Here is a 19,314-nt window from a genome sequence, read left to right as displayed (position 1 = left end):
CCTTTTCTTTATCACGCTACAGAAGAGGAGGCTGAAGAACCAGCAACAGGAGCCAGTGACAGGGTTTGCAACAGCACAGAGCCCTCAGCACAAGGTGAGTTACCCAAACAGGATGTGCGGTTACATTGCTCTCGGGGGGTAAAGGCATGGAAATGTATTTTCTCCAGGGCAGAAGACTCAGAACACAACACATTCAGCAGACACAACACATTCAGCTGCTGTTGCAAGGTTGCTCCTGCAGTTGCACACAAGCCCCAGGAAGCAAAAAGCAGCAGAGACAGACCCGGGGCTACCCTGTTGTTGCCATGTTCTCTCCTGGCTGTTCCTTTGCTGCTCTTCCTTTCCCTGGAACTGTCACCTGTGGATTTCCCACTTTCTGCCAAGATCACAACACCAAAACCTCAACCATGATCTCTCCCCTCTTTTCTGGTCACTGAGCAGACCCTGAAGAGCAGAGAGTGAACATGCTGTCCATGGCTGTGTTGGGTTTGAGAGTCCTGCTGGCAAAGAGCATCGCCTTCAATGCCCTCATGAGTATCAAGCTGTTTCTTTTCTGAGGTAAGGGAGCTCACAGCTAACAGGAGTTCAGAGTCCCAATCTCATTAAATGTACTATAAATCTCCCTTGGCTCTTCCAGTGAACCCAAAGAAGAGCAGGAAAGAACATGAACCAGCAGCACAAGGGGGTTGAACAAGCAGGGGCAGCGCTGCTGACAGACACCACCCAGGACACAAGGCAGCACCTTCCCCTGAAGACATGGAACACTGTGCACTCCTGCCTGGCCAGCTGAGTTACACTGAAGAGTTTGAAGTGCTTTGGCTGTTTCCCCTCCTCTGAACACTGAGGAGAGTGGATTTATCCTCATTCTCCTGCTAAGCAGATCTCCCCACTCTTCTGGCATTTGCACACCAGTGTCCAGCCTGCTTCAGCAGCTTTGAAAGCTCCAGTGCTCACTCTAGGTAGATGGCCTTTGAAAAGCACCTTTCCCAGGCATGTTGTCTTTCTGCCTGTGGAACTGGAGTAGCACTGCTGAGGGAATTCCAGCCCTGTAGATAGAGTTAGTGGTAGATAGATTTAATAAGTGTGTATTGCAGATAGGAAGAGCTGTATAAGATCGGAAGTGATTTCATTCAACTAGACAATGCTCATTTATTAACCTGTATTTCTTCTGCCAAATGTATTGCACGTGCATTTCAGCTTCCTGCAGTAGTGACAAAAATAAAGATGTACCAGGCCAAAATGCTGTGGTTTTTCTGGGCTTCTTCTTCTGGAGCTGGGGTGGAAATTGCTGAAATCCAACTGTCCTAAAGCCCACGGGGATCAGAAACACAGCTTTGATATTGCAGATTTCCTGTTGGCTGAATTTCTCTTCTGCAGACTGTGTGCAGGGCAGTGTCTCTCTGGCCAATGCAGAAGCTCCAGTGAGGAGAGTCCCTGCTGAAGGCACGAGGGAGGAAAATGCTCCTACCAGCAGAGAAGAAACCCTGCTGTTGTTTTGCACTCAGGGATGGGAGCAAGGGGCCACCAGAAAATAATGTGGGGTGGTTTGACGGAGTGATAGTTTCCAGAGCAACTTGGCTCTTGCCTAACAGAGCCCAGCCCACACCTTCCCCAGCTCATGGCCCTCTCACAGGCTACAGGCAGGATGCTGTGGTCACCATTTGTGACTCAGTTGCACCAGGCAGCATTAACCCTCCCCTGCTCTTGAAAACACAAGGTAACCACATCCTGAAGGGGAAATTTGGCTTTGCTCCCCCTGCCTGAGTTCCTGCAGCCTTCAAGAGAGCCTCTGCACAGGACACAGCAAGGGCTGCTGCATGCAGCTTGCTCAGCTCACCCCCTCAGGCCCTGCAGACACCCAGAGAAGAGCCTCAGCCCTTGCAGAAGCTCTGTGAAATTTGCATGGCAAATCCAAATCCAGTGAAATGCTCATTTAGTGCATTCCACCACCATAACATCAATCAGGGGCAGCCGTTCACCAATATTTCCATACTGATTTTCCAATGACACCAAGAACCATTTTCTCAAGCATTTCACACAGCTTTTCCCAATCTCTCAGGCACATTTCTATTTTGAGAATACTCCATTACACAAAAGCAGTGGAATCAGATGCACAGGAGGGAAAGGGCAATGATTAAGTGCTGGTATAATCCCTTAGTCATAAAGTCTTGATGAAGTCTGGGACTCAGACTGGATCCATCCCCACCTCCTCGAGAAGGAATTTAGAAAGCAGGGGAATCCTTTCTGCACCTCATGACTCAATGGCAGGGACTTCCTTTAACAGCTCTGCCCCCTTCTTGCCCCCAGTCCCCACATCAATCTTTCCAAATTCATTCCAGTTGGATGTTCCTGTCCCTGATTCATCCATGGAGGAAAGCTGCAGAGCGAGCGTTGCTGTTGGACTGTGCCACAATTTGGCAAATCTGTGTTAAACCTGCTTTTGCTGGCCCCTCTGGCAGTGAGTGTTTCATTGACCTGAAGGCCTCAGTTCCTGAGAGGCTCCCAGATTGTCCCCACTGAGCAGTGGCTTTTCACTTGGCATTGGCAATGCAGAACATGCAGCTCAACAAAACAGGAGAACAGAAGTGTTTCCAGTCCAATGGTCAGATTGTGTCAGTGTGGTTAATTCCCAAGATGGGGACAGAATCTGCAGCTCTGCCACCTGGTATCAGCTGAGGAAAGTCTTGTAGGGAAACTGTGCAGCACAATAAAATACCTTCTGTTAAAAGAAGCACATTTGCATGAGGAATTTGAATGAAGTATGAAAAAACAATATTGTCCTGGAAGGGATCCCATGATACCAAAAGAATGGAGGATGGTTATAAGCAGAACTCTTTGCTACCATACATTTTTACAGAACTGGCCTATTCTTCTCCAGATTATTTTGCATCCATGTTTGATTGTGCTCATAGAGCCTTTGAAAATCTCCAGGGGTTGAGCCACTGTCCCTGGAGACATTCAAAAGCCACCTGGACATGGCCTTTGACAAACAGCTCCGGACACTCCTGCTGGAGCAGGGGAGACCCAGCCACCTCCAGAGGTCCCTTCCAACCTCAATCCTTCTGCATTTCTGTGACACCTCCCTCATACTGGGGGCAATGAGAAGAAGTTCAGAATTTCTTTATATAACTTTAGTCATGGGTTGTGTTCACTTTTGCCCAGGGGAAAAGGAACTGAAGTGTTTTGCTGAGGACTGTTCCAGCATTGCAGGCCTGAGGAGCTTCACATCTCAGCAGCCTGGGAGCAGCATAGAAGATGCACAAGAGATAATGACCATTAATGAACATCAGCTCCAAACATCAGCCCTGGCTTGGTCAGAGACACCTGGTCTGGGAAAAGATCGATGAGAGAATCAAGGCTGAGAACCAACATAACATTGAGGGTGAAGGGATCAGTAGGAATTCAAATACTACAAACTGTGGAACTTGGGAGCAAGGAACATTGAACAAATGAATTTCCCTGGGTTGTGACTGTAGAAGTACGAGAAAACTCCAGTTAACACCTTGTGTGATGGAAGGATTTTCTCTGCACAACCAGCACAATGTGTGGCTGAAATGATTTCTGTTGCACCTCCTGGACAGAATAAAGTAATGCTTTGATTCTCTAAAAAATGGTGTGGCAGAGTTTTTGTTTTTCCCACAGTTTCAGTGACAAGACCAGCCAATGCATGAACTCAAATAAAACTTTTAAAGTAATTTGTGGAAAATTTTTACTTCTAGCACATTTATTATTGCTTCCCCTAAGTGAGTCTCACACACAGAGTGTGGTATCTGACATCTGCCCTGCTGAGCAACTCAAAGTGCTGAGAGCTCTCTTCAGTGGCAGAGAACAATAAAAGCATTCTGAAGGAATAAACCTCTCTCCAAGAGGTTACACGGGAAAGCATCATGAAGAACTCCATGAGAATGGGCAACACTAAATGCCTTTTTGTACCACTGAATCCTTCAGTTTCCTTATACAGCATTAACAGTGCAATCTAGTAATCACATTACTGCATCTGCTGGATATAATCCAGCCTCTCTGGTTTGTGTCCTGAAATAGTAAAACGTTCCTGGTAAACTTAGATCTATTGATGTAAATGGAACTGCTTTCTCTGGTCTCTCCTGCTACCTTCTGGCCAAAGTGTTTATTGTTCTCACAACACTTTCATCAAATCCAGCAAAGAGCCCAAGCAGAAGACAAAAAGCAAAAAAACAACCACCCAAACCCCATAAGAAGTGTTGTGCCTGGGCATGCTACAAATGAAAGTTCTTTGCTTTTCATTTGTATTCTGCCCCTGCCAGCAGGAGCAGTTGGAAACTCTTGCAAAGTGATACAGAGGCTTTGGAATGACCAGGATTGGGAAGCTGAAAGAGCTGAAAAACTATGGTGAGATTCAGAGAAGCTTCAGTTGAAACTTCAGACTAAAGCACAGTTAGAGCTGGAAGTTATTTGTAACAGAAGAAATGGAGTAAAATACGGCAAGCACTTGCAGCACTGCTTTCAAAGTTCCTTAGGAATCTCAATCTGAATCTGAATTGCAGTAGTCTCACACTTGGGCTTCTGCCGGTGTTCAGTAGAGATCAGGCTCAATATCTTAGTAAGTCCCCATTCCTGACTTGTGACCAGAATGAGGTTTTCTGCCAGAATTTGCCTGGGATTCACAGGTGAGAAACTGTGGCTTTGCTGAATTTTGAGAGAAGCATTTCTCTTTTGCAAATGTCAGGAAAAACTGAAGGAGTGGGAATGCTGGTAATGAAATGTGGTACATAGAAAATGACAGGAGGAAACCCAAGGCTCAGCCAAGTGAGCATCACTATGTGTAGGTTAATTCACCTACAGATCAGTTATGATCCAAATATTTTTCAGGATGCAGTGAGTGATGTGTGCCCTGATTGGGTGCAGGAAGGAGAACTACATGGGGTTGTATTCAGGACATCATTATTGCATTCTGAACACCTCCCACAAGCAATTCATCCACTTAAACATGTATGGAACAACTCAGGATATGCAAGGAAGAGCTGAAATGGGCATACATATCACAGAAACTCGTTAGGAGAATGGGTAATAATCCAACTGCAAGGGCAAGTGCTCTTTCTCTCTTTCCCTTGAATTTCAGTCAGCAGATGTTGTCTGAACTGAAGTAATAAGAACCTGATCTTCCCCTGCAAAACTATTCAGGACTGGGGAGCGCAGAGCTCCTGGGAATGTCTGTCTCTCCAAAGCACAGCTTTGAAAATAGATGCCAACTGTAGGATTTCTGTAGGGAGGGCCTTAGTTGATTCCTGGCTGTGCCAAAGCCTCCCACAACCAGGGCACTTCCTCTTTTGTGACCTGTATTGAAACATAACCTGCAAGGAGACACAGGAGAGACACCCCAGCCTGGTGGACACCTCTAACAGGCATTGTGCACACACAGTTTTGTTTTGATGGCAAAGAGAGTCTCTGGCCATGGGGTTCCAGCTGCCTGGGAGCACTGTTCGATCATCCTTGGGACAGTATCTTTCTCTAACACTCGACGCTGTCCTCTTCCCAATCCCCTCCTCAGTGCCCACGGCCCTGCACAATATCATCATGGGGAGCACCTATGGGAACATACACAGGGTGAGGTCACACAGCCACAGGAACAGCCCCAGCAGCATTGGCACCTGTGGCTCCACACCTGATACAACTAATGCAGAGATCAGATTGGTCTCCAGCCCACTCTGGGCACATCTGTTCCTGTCTCAACCCTTCATGCCCACACTGGCTGCCAAATGAGGCTGTTGTGGTTTAGGAATGGAATTTCCCATTTCAGTGTTTCCACTGAGCCACTCCAAAGCAAGCCTGAGGCTCTGACAGGATCACACAAAGTGTGAATATGGAGAGGGCTTAAGAGAAAGATGGGGACCATCCAGGGTGAGAGACACCCAGGAGGGCACCAGGAGCTTCAAGTTGTGCTCCTGGTGCCCCACCTCTCCCCCTCAGTGTTGTCATAGGCAGAGGGAGGGACCAGCAGGGACTGGGCCTGAGAGCAGTGACAGAGCCCCAGGCAGGGCAGGTGTGGGCAGAGCTGTTGTGCAGGCACACAGAAGCTGCAGAGAGGCCACTCAGAGCGGGCCTGGCCATGTGGAGTGCCCTGTGCGTGGGCTTCTTGCCCATTGTAGGTAAGTGAGGGCAAGGGCTGATGGCCCCAGGAGCTGAGCGTGGCCCTGGGCTCTGCAGGGCTCTGGGGAGCTGTGCTGAGCGCTTGCAGCCGCAGCTGTGGCCTGGCTCCAGCTGCCCAGCCATGCCTGTGGAGCACGGGGAGAGCAGCCCTGCTCCTCTTGTGCCTCTGGGCTCGGCACCTGCATCCCAGCTTCCTCCTCTGCAGCCTGGGCACACGCAGGGCACCTCCCTGCTACACTCCCATCTTGGGGCCCAGCGCTTTGCCCTGGCACTGGACACTGCTCCTGGGGCACTGCGGCCCCTCTGGCACAGAGCAGCTGGGGCATGGCAGCACAGGGCACGAGCCCCACTGCCTGGGACAGCCCTTTGTCTCTGCTGTGCTCACCCAGAGCAGCTTCAGGGGCAGCAGAGTGGGTTCCTCACCATCCAGTCTTGGCAAGGACAAAGGGATTTATTCCCCCATGGTGCAAATCCTTCCTGCTTCTTTGGGAAAAATCAGGAAAAGCTTCCTGTCTGACTGGGAAAAGGATGGAGGGAAATGTGGTGTGTCCTTCCTTGTGAGCCTTGCTAGCTGCCACCAGCTCTGGCCATCTGTGTCAGCTGGCTTCAAAGAGGACGATTTTGTCCTCCCACAGGTGCAGTGCCAGTCCAAAGCCCCTCCAGCATTGCCCTGACCTTTGCTGAATCTCAGAGTGACTGTGGCTTGTTCTTGCTCTCTGCAGCAGTCACTGGCCAGGTGGCCTTGGAGCAGAACCCCAGGGAAGTGACCGTGCAAGAGGGAAATGAAGTCACCTTCCACTGCAGCATGAAGGGAGGTTCTGCGAGGAACTACTACATGTACTGGTACCGTCAGACCCCACGGCGCTCTCTGGAATGGATTTCCAGACATGGTTTAATATATGAAGGTTTCCAAGATCACTTTAAGGCAAGACTGGAGAGCTCCAAGAACAGCTACATACTGCAGATCCTGGCAGCAGAGCAAGGGGATGCAGCAACATATTACTGTGGAACAAGGACCACCCTGGAGCAGCCCTGCCGCAGAGTGAACCTAAAACCAGCAGATGGGGAGGACAGATCTGTCAGCATTTCTTTCTTGCAGCTGCTCCCCAGGGCTCTTGTCAGGCAATGGCAGGTGCAGCAAACATCCCTGTGCCTTGGTGGCACTAGAAGGCTCTGCAGGGAGGCTGCTGGAAGGGCTGGTCCCATTGATGGTGCAGGAGGATCTGTGCTGGGAGCTGCAGAGGCTGCAGTTTGGGGAAGTGCAGGTTTAGTGCCCGTTGCCTGGGCTCCTGTCCAGCACGGCCTCATTTCTCTTTGGTGCGTTGGCTGCAGAGCCATGGGATGTTTGGGATGTGTTGCTGGAGCTTCCAGAGGGCTGTGGTGGGTGCAGCCAGGCTGTTTAGGAAAGCCAGATAAGCAGGGGTGACATTGCTCTACAGGCTGGCTGCTACAGAGCACCTGACCAGGAAGAAGGAGTTGAGATGTGGTGAGTTGACTTTGGGTGTCCTCCAGGGGCTCAGCAAGCTGCTGTCTCAGTGTCCCTGCTCCTCAGTTAGACAGGAGGAAAATCATGCAGTGGAGGTTTGTTGGTTGACATATGGACATGGACATGTCCCAACAGTGCCACCATGGGCAAATACGTGGACTTGGAGAAATGAATTCAGTTTTTTTGTGAATCAAATCAGAGTAGGATTATGAGGAAGAAAAAGGACGCATCTAAAACCCTCTCATCTACCCAATCATTACACAGGAATGGGGAATGCAACCAGCTGTTCATATCCCGTTTTCTCTGCCACTTCTTCATTCTCATGCCCTTCTCCTTCTCCAGAGTGAGGAGTCCACCCCACAGGAGACATTTCTCCAGGAATTTTTCAACTTAGGTTCATTGGATCCACTGCAGTTCTTCATAAACTCCTCCAGTGTGGGTCTGTAGTTCGCCTTGCAGTCCTTCAGGAATCGACTGCTTCAGTGTGGATCCCTGCAGGTTCTCCCAGAGAAGCTGCTAAGACATGGGCTACTTCTTCATAAGGCCACAGCTCCTGTCAGAAACTGGCTCCAACATGAGCTCTGCATGGAGTCTCAGAGATGCTCAGGGCATGTCCAGTTGCTTCTGTGTGGGGAACTCTTTGCACTGTAGGGTCAATATCTGCTCCAGCATCACCTGATGTCACCTGCACCATCAGGGGAATCACCGTGCACATCAGGGGAATCTCTGCTCTGGCACCTGGAGCACCTCCCAGCCCCCTACCTCATGGACACTCAGCACAGATTTGGGAAGTGGGAATCTTGAGTAACCACGTTTACAGTGTTCTAAAGTAAAGCAAAGAGTCTTGGTGGATGAGAAGAAGGTGGATGTTGTGTATTCTACACTTAGTTGTGCTCACAACACTGACTTCCCTGGAAACCTTCTGGACAAAATCCATTCTAATGGACTAGAGAACAGCTCAGTTACATGTTTCCTGCAGGAGTAGATATTGTGTGCTCCATCCTCTCCCCCTGATCTCTGGGAAATGAAATTCCTGAAGGCTGGTCTGGCTGCTGAAGCCTGAGGTGAATAAAGCATTCAGGGCCTCAGCCCTGTCCCATATCCTCTGTCACCTGCTGCCCATCCCATTCAGCAGTGGGCCCACGTTTTCCCAGCCTCGTTTGTCCGTGCAGCCTCCTGGCATGTTGACCTGACTCCTTGCTCTCTGGGGAGGAATCCTCCTCAGCTCAGCACTGCTGGGGCTGGGGACCAGTGTGTCCCCTGCTGGGCTCCCAAGCCTGGGAAGGACATGGACCGAGGGGAGGAAATGCAATGAAGGGGCCATGAACACAAGGGAGGGAACAGCTGACATACAAGGAGAGCCTGGGAGATCTGGGTTGGTTTAGTACAGGCAAAGAATCGCTGGCCGGAAAATTTGTCACACAAGTCCCTTGCAGTCCTCCAGCACAGGCCTTTGGTTTCTGCAAGGGAGAAAGAAAGAGCTTCTACTCATCTTTTCCCAATTGAATTTCCTCCCATCTCTTCTGCCCAGGATTGCAGCCTCCATCAAGCAGCCATGGCCAGCAATAGACTTGTCAGTCTCCAGGAAGCAGCCAATAGACCAGTGAAATGAGGGTGCTTGTTCTTCCCTTTCTTTCCAAAGCCATGTGTTTAGGTAAATTATTAAAAAGTAACTTCTCTGGGTAATATCTTCTAATATAATCTTCTAAAAGTAACTTCTCTGGGCTCTAAGCATGCTCCCGTGGCAAGGAACTTACAGACATTGCAAGGGAAGTTTTCTCCTCTGCTTGAGGCAAATGTCTCCTGCAGGGATGGGAATGCACCGGTGAGTGAGTCTTTCACAGGCCACAGAAAGGGTGAAATTGAAAAATGCTTCTTTTAAAGAAAGAAGGCTTAAAAAATGATGGGGAAAGACTTTTTAATACAGGCTGTAGCAATGGACAAGGAGTAATAGTTTTACACAAAGAGAGGATAGATTCAGACAAGATACAATGAAGCATTTTTTTTAAATGACAGTGATGAAATAGATTGCCCCAAGAAATTGTATGTACTCCAAACCTGAAAGCATTTAAGATCAAATTCAGTGTGCCTTGAGCAACCTAACTGGCTTAGTTTGAAAGACAGGTGCCTGACAAGGAAGGCGGGAACCGCTTGGAATGGAGAATATGATCCCCTTCCCTCCAAATTTTTATAACTTTGAAATAAAGGGCTTTCGGGAAAGGTATGGGAAAAGGAATAATAGTTCTTTACCAGTATGTGTACATATAACAACTCAAACAAACAACAGCAGCAGCAGCACCAAGCAGAAGCAGCCAGCCAGGCCCGGCCTCTCTCAGCCGCAGGTGCTGTCCCCTTGGTGCAGTTCCAGTCACAGCCAGCAGGGGCGCTGCTGGCTCCCGGCCGGGCAGGGCGGGTGCGATGATTCCCCCGCGGCTGCAGGGGGCGCTGTGGCGCGGCTCAGCTGCCTCTCTGCGTGTGGGTGATGGTGGGTGGGCAGGCAGGAGAGATGGAGAAGGGGCTTCCTTGGCAATCCCACAGGACCAGCCGGTCCCGGTGCCCCTCCAGATGGCAAAAGGAGCTGTAGCAGGAACCTGAGAAGCAGCAGCTGGAACGGCCAAGGAGAACACACTCAGGATGACAAAGAGTAGCGAAAACTCCAGAGCTGTGCCAGGAGCCACGGGATGTCAGGCAGACACAGGGTGTGGAGTTAAAGTGTAGAAAAAAATCCCTGAGGGCAGTGGCAGGAAACAGCGGGGCTGGGCAGTGGCAGCCAGGCTCCCACAAATAGCCGGGAGATGCTCCCTCCAGAGCGGGCAAGGGGTCTGGGTCCCAGGTGTCCCCTGAGGCACCCAAACTGATGGCAAGAGTCGCTCCCAGTGAGATACACTCAGGAGGTTGCAGGAGAGGTACCAGTTCAACAACCGCCCTTACAAGCAAGGGCACAGGCACGGTAGGAGGAGCGGTGGAGGACAGAACTCCATGGTGGCAGTGCATTCTCCCCACAGCAGCAGCAGCAGCCCAGCACCAAGACTGCGACCACCTCCAGTCCCCAGAGCGAGTGCCAGCGAGGAGCTGAGCCCAGCTCCCTGACTTCACCCCAGCCAAAATCTCAGCTCTGCACTTCCCAAGAGAAAGCCCCAAGCTACGAGGGGAGTCAACTGCACCCTCCCACCTCCTCAACATCCCAGTCACATCTTCTGTCTCTAAAAGTATCCGTTTTAATCTCTCAGACAACAAAAGGGAGAAAAATTCCCGGAGAGAAAGTGAAGGAATAATCCCAACTAATCCCAACCTGCACCACCTGTTAAAGTTGAAATCATCCCTGATTATTGCAGGAGAATTTGGAAAATGCTCTAAAATTCCAGGCTACCAATATTCAAAAAGATTAAAATAACAATCAAATTAAAAGCCAACTTCAGTCAATTAGAACAACAGGAAACAGAGCCAATAAAGCCCCATCAGCTGAACCAAAATAAATCCTGAACAATTCTTAAACATGGCCTGATTTTTCCTCTGGCATGCAAATAAGCTTTGAGGAGAGAAACGCTTGGCAGTCTAGAAAGACTTACTAAATATAAAATGCAAATAACTTAAAAATTTATGAGCTTAAGACACACTCCTCAGAAAACCTTTCAAGTATTTAACCCTAACTCTCTTGTTGTGTGTTAAAAGACAAAGCAGTAACCAGATGTTTTCTGTGAGGCACTTCTAACAACAATAGTTGTTTCCAAAGTGTGAGAGCCATATTCCAGTCAGATGAACACTAACTGTCCACTCTGCCGGAAAAAGCAAGGGTGAAAATGTTATTTTCTGTGTAGAGAATCCTCTGGAACAGTGTTAAATGTTCAGAAGTATAGCAGTGGAGAGGGACAGGAAAACAAAAGGCAGCACTACAAAGACATGAAAGAGGAGACATCACCTGGCACTGAAAACACCCCCAGATGTTTTTGTAGAAGTGCCTAGCACAGTGTGGACTACGTACCACAGTGACTGAAAACAACTGAACCACCACACACAAACTGCCTCCCTCCCTTCTCTTGAAGGAGGAAAACACAGTGGCTTTACCTCATGTGTTTGTCCTCAGACAACTGTGGGCACAAATTTGATTCCCAAAATAACTGGAACAACAGAACACGCCGCCTAATTTTTCAAAACTAAATTCTTAACCATTTAACCTAATAATTCGGCTCTTGCAAAGTGGTCATTTTATAAATTTGATCATCAGCTCCAGTTGAACAAGTGGGCAGGACACTTCAGTATTTATATGTTTCCATTTTGGCTCAGCATTATGTTCTGCTCTTGTTCTGAGAGCACAGAGAAGAACAAAGACCCTTTGAGTGTCAGATCCAACAATGGCCAGAAGCAGATTGAGATGAAGAACAAGACTTGCAGAACAGAAATGGCACTTCCCACTAGGAATCTCTCTGCTACTTGTATCAGAAGAGGGACTGATTCACCTCTCTTAGCTTTGTATTTACCAGCTATGAGTATATTCAGGAACCCTTTGCTCATCATTTTGGACGTCTGACACAAAGCTTGACTTACTGCTTTGTCAAGAGGAACCATTCTTGAGGTTCAAGGAAGTAATCCCTGAACACGAGCAGCTCTCCTGGACCCCTCCTCTGTCCAGGACCGTAACCCATGGGATTTCTCCCAGAAGATCTCAGATTCTGCTCTCCTGAAGCCCAGGGCTCCAGTCCTGTTTTTGCGTTGCTCTCTTCTCCTGGGATCCTGAGCTCAAACAGTGCATGGTCACTGCAGCCAAGGCTGCCCCCATCCAGCACCAATTCTTCCTCACTGGCACACAGAGTCCAGCTCACCAGCCACTCGTGTCTGCAAGTTTGCATCATTCCATGCCAGAAACCTCCTGACTGTGTGTGCCCAGCTGTGCTGTCCTGACATCAGACACCTGACACACTTCTAGCACCCCATGAGGACCGGAGCCCAGGGATGTCCCATTTGTCCCACGAAAGCCTCACCTATTTCTTCGCATTGCTCTTATGTTTTCTACCCATATTTCTGTCTTGGGATGGCTTAAATTCCCTATCCCTTCATGGTTTTGTTTCTGTTTTGTGTTCAGAATGGCCATTGCCTCCCCTGGCTCAGGGAGTATCGTGATGGGAGAGGGGCAGCAGGGATCCCCTGAGAGCTGGGGGCCAGGGGCTGCTGCTTTCTTCCAGAGGGGCTGCTCAACTCAGGAGCCACACGGCAAGGGCGTCTGACTGGAGGCACTGTTGCCCTGGGCTTTTTGCCTGTATTTATTTTCCTTTGGAAAAGTGAGTAAGGTTGCCAGCTTGATTCTGTGCTCCTTTGCTGACTAGGAGCCCAGAGGCAGTGGGTGCTGCACCAAGAGCCGGGAGCCAGGAGCACACTGGGCTGCGCCCTCTGCACGGCAGCCTGACCTCAGGATCAGCCATCACTGGTGAGCTGTCCAGAGGAGCAATCCCCCGCCCAGCCCTGTTGTTGTCTGACACTGCTTCAGGGATTTTTGTGACATTATAACTTGACACCCCTTGTCCGCCCAGACACCCATGGCTCCTGCCACAGCTTCAGAGTTTCTCCTACTCTTGGTTTATCACCATGAGAGTTCTCACCTTGAACAAAGCAAGGTTCCTGCTAGAGCTGGTTTCACTATCCAGAGGGGCACAGGGACCGGCTGCTCCTGTGGGATTGCCAAGGAAGCCCCTTCTCCATCTCTCCTGCCTGCCCACCCACCATCACCCACACGCAGAGAGGCAGCTGAGCCGCGCCACAGCGCCCCCTGCAGCCGCGGGGGAATCATCGCACCCGCCCTGCCCGGCCGGGAGCCAGCAGCGCCCCTGCTGGCTGTGACCGGAACTGCACCAAGGGGAAAGCGCCTGCGGCCGAGAGAGGCCGGGCCTGGCTGTTCTGCTTGGTGCTGCTTGGTGCTGCTGCTGCTTGGTGCTGCTTGGTGCTGCTGCTGCTGTTGTTTGTTTGAGTTGTTATATGTACACATACTGGTAAAGAACTATTATTCCTTTTCCAATATCTTTGCAGGAAAGCCCCTTTATTTCAAAGTTATAGTGAGTTGGAGGGAAGGGGGTCATATTCTCCATTCCAAGAGAAGTTCCCACCTTCGTTGGCAGGCACCTGTCTTTCAAACTAGGACAGCCACCATCACCTGTGTGAGGCAGCACAGGCAGCAGATGGAGCAGCCACAGACTCACTCAGAGTACATTTACTTCCATGACCTTGCTAACCTGGGGCAATCCCTGAGCAACAGCCAGGCAGAGGCAAGGAGAGACACCGGCATCTAAACTGGATCCATGCTAGAGGATCCCCGGATGCAGTTTCCCCATGACTGTCAAGGGTAATTCCCAGCTGGAAGGTCACTTAAGCAATTTACAATACTCCTGCGTGTTCTGCTTTTAATCCATTCCTCCCAACACCCTCAGAGCCAGGCTGCTACGTCCCAGAACTCTGTTCACACTACAAGAAGAGAATCAGGGGGATTAGACTGCATTGTAAGAAATGCTCTGAAATAACACCAGAGGTACACATAATTTTTCTGCTTTCTATCCACCCTAACACCATCAGACTTTTCATACATGTCATGTAATCCCCAAGTTCTCATTTGCAACTGAACCTCTCTCATATTCTCTGAGGTCCTTCCTTGAAAGCCATATGGTGTTTCTTCATGTGGTACGTTGGGTCTCAAACCACTGAAGAAGTCATGTGACTGCCTGTATGATCCAAAATTCTGTGTAGCGGAGCAGAGAAAGTTTTTGTTATGAAATATATTACCGTGACTTGGGCTGGGTATACCACGATGATGTAAACAGCATAGAGATCAGTACAAAAACAAAAAGAGGGAAAGAAGGTGAGAAATTTTGGGAAAGAAAGGAGATGGGTGACTCTAATGATTAAGAGGAGAAGAACAATATTCTTCCTCTATTCCCTTTTATCCTGGATACATAAAAGAGCTCATGAAAGTTTTAAAAGGTAGAAGTAAGGGAGAAGTATGAAAATTCTATAGTCAACCAAGCTGTTTGAAATCCCTGAACAATTCCATTAACCTTCTTTCCCTTTCCAGTTTTGGAAGTAAATCTGCCTCTGGATCCTGTCCTGGATTTGCACCCATGGATAATTAGGACTAATGGCTTCTCATCACCTGTTTTTACAACACTTTTGAACAGCAGGAGGAAAGAGTGAGTTATTGGAATAAGTCTTAGCAGTGTGTGGACAGAGAAGCTTATATTTGGACCAGGGACGACTCTCACAGTTGTACCAAGTAAGTGACATTTCTTTATTCCTAAAACGTCATTTAAAAATCTTGTGGGGGAGAGCAAGGGAGTTTAAAGGTTTGGGTTGACTGAAAGGATTTTCAGCTGCAATAATCCCTTGAATGCACTCCCTCTCCAGCCAGGCTTTCAAGCCAAACCCTCAGCCTGGATCTGCTCAGGAAGGTTCCTCAGGCACAACTGGGCTGACTCTGCACAGCACCGTTATCCCATGATCCCCAAACACCAGCAGGGCACTGCTTAGCGTGAGATAACTGATTCCCACCTTGGGCAGCACTCTGGCCCAAATTTACTGTCCAGTGCCCAATCCTGCAGTGCACTTGCACTGACTGACTTGGGGCAGGAATGCAGAGCTCAGTGAAGAGCTGCCAGTGCTGAGGAGTTTTGAGACAGATCTGTAACTCCTGGTTGGAGAGGTTCTGGTTTGGCACTGGCACCACACTGACAGTGTCCCCAGGTAAGGAATCCCACTGCCCGGGGACAGAGCAGGAAGGAGGTGAAATAGGCTTGGGCTTAAATTCTCACAAGTGCCTCATATCCAAGAGCTCCTGGAATGAAAGACAATTGGCTCCCAAGTTGTGTGGGTTCTGAAAAGACCAATGTGGGGAGTAGGGATTATGAGAAGCCTTAGTTATTCCTCTCTTTCTTTGGAATTCTGTGATGAACAATGAAGGCGCATGTCACCCCAAGCTTTTCTAGGAAATGTGAATGTTGGGGTGGCAGAGGGGTTTTTTTATGATGGTCTCTGTGATCCTGAAGTATCAGGTGCATCCCTCAGGAATTGTTGCTGTATTTTCAGAGGTCTGCATGTCTTTAAAGTGCAGCAAGAATGTCCCACATTATTTTACATCCTAAAACCTCCTGTTCTCCTTCCAGAAAGACATTGGTCTGCCTTGGGTGCTGCTGAATATCTCTCCATGTCTGTATATTATGTTGCATGGGAATAAATGTGTATTTGGGAAAAATCTCAGTGCACTCCCAGTTCCAAAGGGACAAAGGAATGCGAATTTACCATTCTGCAAAAAGAATTATTCTTTCCTTGTTCCTCAATGTTTTTTTTTTTTTCCTAGCAAATGGCAGGATATGTTCAGAGCTGCACAGGGACTCTGGAATTATGTTTGATAGTAAAAGACATTGAACTCAAAGTATCAAAGTCCCTTTTGAGTCTGCTGAAATACTTAATAAGTTGAAGCCAAATTTTCAGGATGTGAGCAACCTCCTCCTTTGGGTTCTGAATTCCTTTAGGATCTGCTACTTCCAATATGTATTTTAAGGTACAGCACAGACACTTTATTATCCAATCTTTTGCCAGTTCCCCAAGTCCAAATGACAAAAAATAGCAACCACTAGTGCCACTGTGGGGTACTCCAGGCATATTCTGTAGAAGCCTCAGTTAAGGACAGAGAAGGCTTTCCTTTTGGTTCAGGTAGCATTATTCCAGATTTTCTCTAATAAACATGTCATGGCACCACAATGACTTGTTGGCAACTAAATTCTTTTGACACCAATAGATTTCTTCAAAGACAGCTGGTTGTGAGTTTAAGCTATTTTCTTCTGTTGCTTGTACCTGTAATGGCAAGGAATATTGCCATAAAAGACAATCAATGACAAAGTTACAAATTAGTCACAGCTGGAGTACATGGGAATTTTGGGTCACTCAGCACTCGGGCAAGCCTGCAGTAAAATCAGTCCTATCCAAACCTTGCTTTTCTTTTCAGACATTTCAAAAACTTCTGACCTTCAAGTCATTGTGGTGAAATCAAAGAAACTGGAAGGAGCTGGCAGCACTGGGAATGCAGCTTGTTTGGCAAGGAACTCCCCTACAAAGAACATCAGGCTGGAGATGCCCTCTCAGGAGGTCGTCTATGAACAGAGCACATCCATTTTGACATCAGAGGGGTTCTACAATGCACTTAAAGTGGTCAGGGTGACAAAAGACACAGAGGTGACCTGCACGGCCAAATTTGGCAACCGCACGATAACAACACAGCCAGGTACAGTTTGGTGGCACCGCTGTCACTTATTTCTGCAGAGAGGGGCCTGTGGGGCTTTGTGTTCTCCTTCTGGACAGCACTGCCCTGAGCAGCCAGCAGAAATAAGAAAGACCTTTGGGATTTCAGCAGGCAGAGCTGAAAGATGTTCCAAAGCATCTAAAAGAAGTGGTTTCAACTATTCAATTACTTTGAGATGCTTTTTTTTTTTTGGAAGAATAGAGAAGTCACAATCTATTTGTTCAAAGTGTGAATTTCCTTATGACTGAATATTTTAGCCTATAGCAGCAAACCTGCTGCAGCACAAGCTGGATCAGCCCTTCCAATACCAAGACAAAGCTAAAGGTGGGGTGGGCTGTGAGGAATTTTTATTAAAAATGAATTTTTGTATTTGATGGGTTTACTCTTTTAGTCCTGAAGGTCATTAAAATAGTAAAACCTAAACAATGCAGGAATTCTTCAGTTTCCTACAATGGCATGGAGAAACTGTCTGCTCAAATTAATGCTGGAATTAATCCTGACCAGCTGAGCCCCCCTCTGTACCTTCTGCAGATTTTCTATGAGAAATGTCATCTAAACATTTTTTTAAATCCTGTTTAAATGGTGGATATAGGTTAAAATGCCTTTTCTTTATCATGCTACAGAAGGGGAGACTGAAGAACCAGCAACAGGAGCCAGTGACAGGGTTTGCAACAGCACAGAGCCCTCAGCACAAGGTGAGTTACCCAAACAGGATGTGCGGTTACATTGCTCTCGGGGGGTAAAGGCATGGAAATGTATTTTCTCCAGGGCAGAGGACTCAGAACACAACACATTCAGCAGACACAACACATTCAGCTGCTGTTGCAAGGTTGCTCCTGCAGTTGCACACAAGCCCCAGGAAGCAAAAAGCAGCAGAGACAGACCCGGGGCTCCCCTGTTGTTGCCATGTTCTCTCCTGGCTGCTCCTTTCCCTGGAACTGTCACCTGTGGATTTCCCACTTTCTGCCAAGATCACAACACCAAAACCTCGACCATGATCTCTCCCCTCTTTTCTGGTCACTGAGCAGATCCTGAAGAGCAGAGAGTGAACATGCTGTCCATGGCTGTGTTGGGTTTGAGAGTCCTGCTGGCAAAGAGCATCGCCTTCAATGCCCTCATGAGTATCAAGCTGTTTCTTTCCTGAGGTAAGGGAGCTCACAGCTATCAAACACTGGTTCAGAGTCCCAGTCTCATTAAATGTACTATAAACCTCCCTTTGCTCTTCCAGATATGGGGAATGAACCCAAAGAAGAGCAGGAAAGAGCCAGCAGCACAAGGGGGTTGAACAAGCGGGGGCAGCACTGCTGACAGACACCACCCAGGACACAAGGCAGCACCTTCCCCTGAAGACATGGAACACTGTGCACTCCTGCCTGGCCAGCTGAGTTACACTGAAGAGTTTGAAGTGCTTTGGCTGTTTCCCCTCCTCTGAACACTGAGGAGAGTGGATTTATCCTCATTCTCCTGCTAAGCAGATCTCCCCACTCTTCTGGCATTTGCACACCAGTGTCCAGCCTGCTTCAGCAGCTTTGAAAGCTCCAGTGCTCACTCTAGGTAGATGGCCTTTGAAAAGCACCTTTCCCAGGCATGTTGTGTTTCTGCCTGTGGAACTGGAGTAGCACTGCTGAGGGAATTCCAGCCCTGTAGATAGAGTTAGTAGTAGATAGATTTAATAAGTGTGTATTGCAGATATGAAGAGCTGTATAAGATCGGAAGTGATTTCATTCAACTAGACAATGCTCATTTATTAACCTGTATTTCTTCTGCCAAATGTATTGCACCTGCATTTCAGCTTCCTGCAGTAGTGACAAAAATAAAGATGTACCAGGCCAAAATGCTGTGGGTTTTCTGGGCTTCTTCTTCTGAAGCTGGGATGGAAATTGCTGAAATCCAACTGTCCTAAAGCCCACTGGGATCAGAAACACAGCTTTGATATTGCAGATTTCCTGTTGGCTGAATTTCTCTTCTGCAGACTGTGTGCAGGGCAGTGTCTCTCTGGCCCATGCAGAAGCTCCAGTGAGGAGAGTCCTTGCTGAAGGCACGAGGGAGGAAAATGCTCCTACCAGCAGAGAAGAAACCCTGCTGTTGTTCTGCACTCAGGGATGGGAGCAAGGGGCCACCAGAAAATAATGTGGGGTGGTTTGACGGAGTGATAGTTTCCAGAGCAACCTGGCTCTTGCCTAACAGAGCCCAGCCCACACCTTCCCCAGCTCATGGCCCTCTCACAGGCTACAGGCAGGATGCTGTGGTCACCATTTGTGACTCAGTTGCACCAGGCAGCATTAACCCTCCCCTGCTCTTGAAAACACAAGGTAACCACATCCTGAAGGGGAAATTTGGCTTTGCTCCCCCTGCCTGAGTTCTTGCAGCCTTCAAGAGAGCCTCTGCACAGGACACAGCAAGAGTTGCTGCATGCAGCTTGTTCATC

At 48.5% G+C, this 19,314-nt stretch overlaps 1 protein-coding gene and 1 long non-coding RNA gene across 2 annotated transcripts; both read left to right on the top strand.

The window, feature by feature from the left end:
* Positions 1-1,240, top strand: LOC119696486. The gene is made up of 3 exons (XR_005255602.1): positions 1-94; positions 442-558; positions 638-1,240. It is a non-coding gene; the product is annotated as an uncharacterized LOC119696486 (long non-coding RNA).
* A 13,162-nt stretch (positions 1,241-14,402) lies between these two features.
* LOC119696468 lies at positions 14,403-18,139 on the top strand. The gene is given in 6 exon segments (XM_038126198.1): positions 14,403-14,407; positions 14,770-14,864; positions 16,593-17,123; positions 17,510-17,581; positions 17,915-18,031; positions 18,115-18,139. Coding segments are annotated over 5 exon segments (819 nt in total). The 3' UTR covers position 18,031; positions 18,115-18,139.
* The last annotated feature ends 1,175 nt before the right edge of the window (positions 18,140-19,314 follow it).

The sequence above is a fragment of the Motacilla alba genome, unplaced genomic scaffold (genome assembly GCF_015832195.1).
Source record: "Motacilla alba alba isolate MOTALB_02 unplaced genomic scaffold, Motacilla_alba_V1.0_pri HiC_scaffold_31, whole genome shotgun sequence".
NCBI lineage: Eukaryota > Metazoa > Chordata > Aves > Passeriformes > Motacillidae > Motacilla > Motacilla alba.
This window is presented reverse-complemented; position numbering and strand designations above follow the sequence as displayed.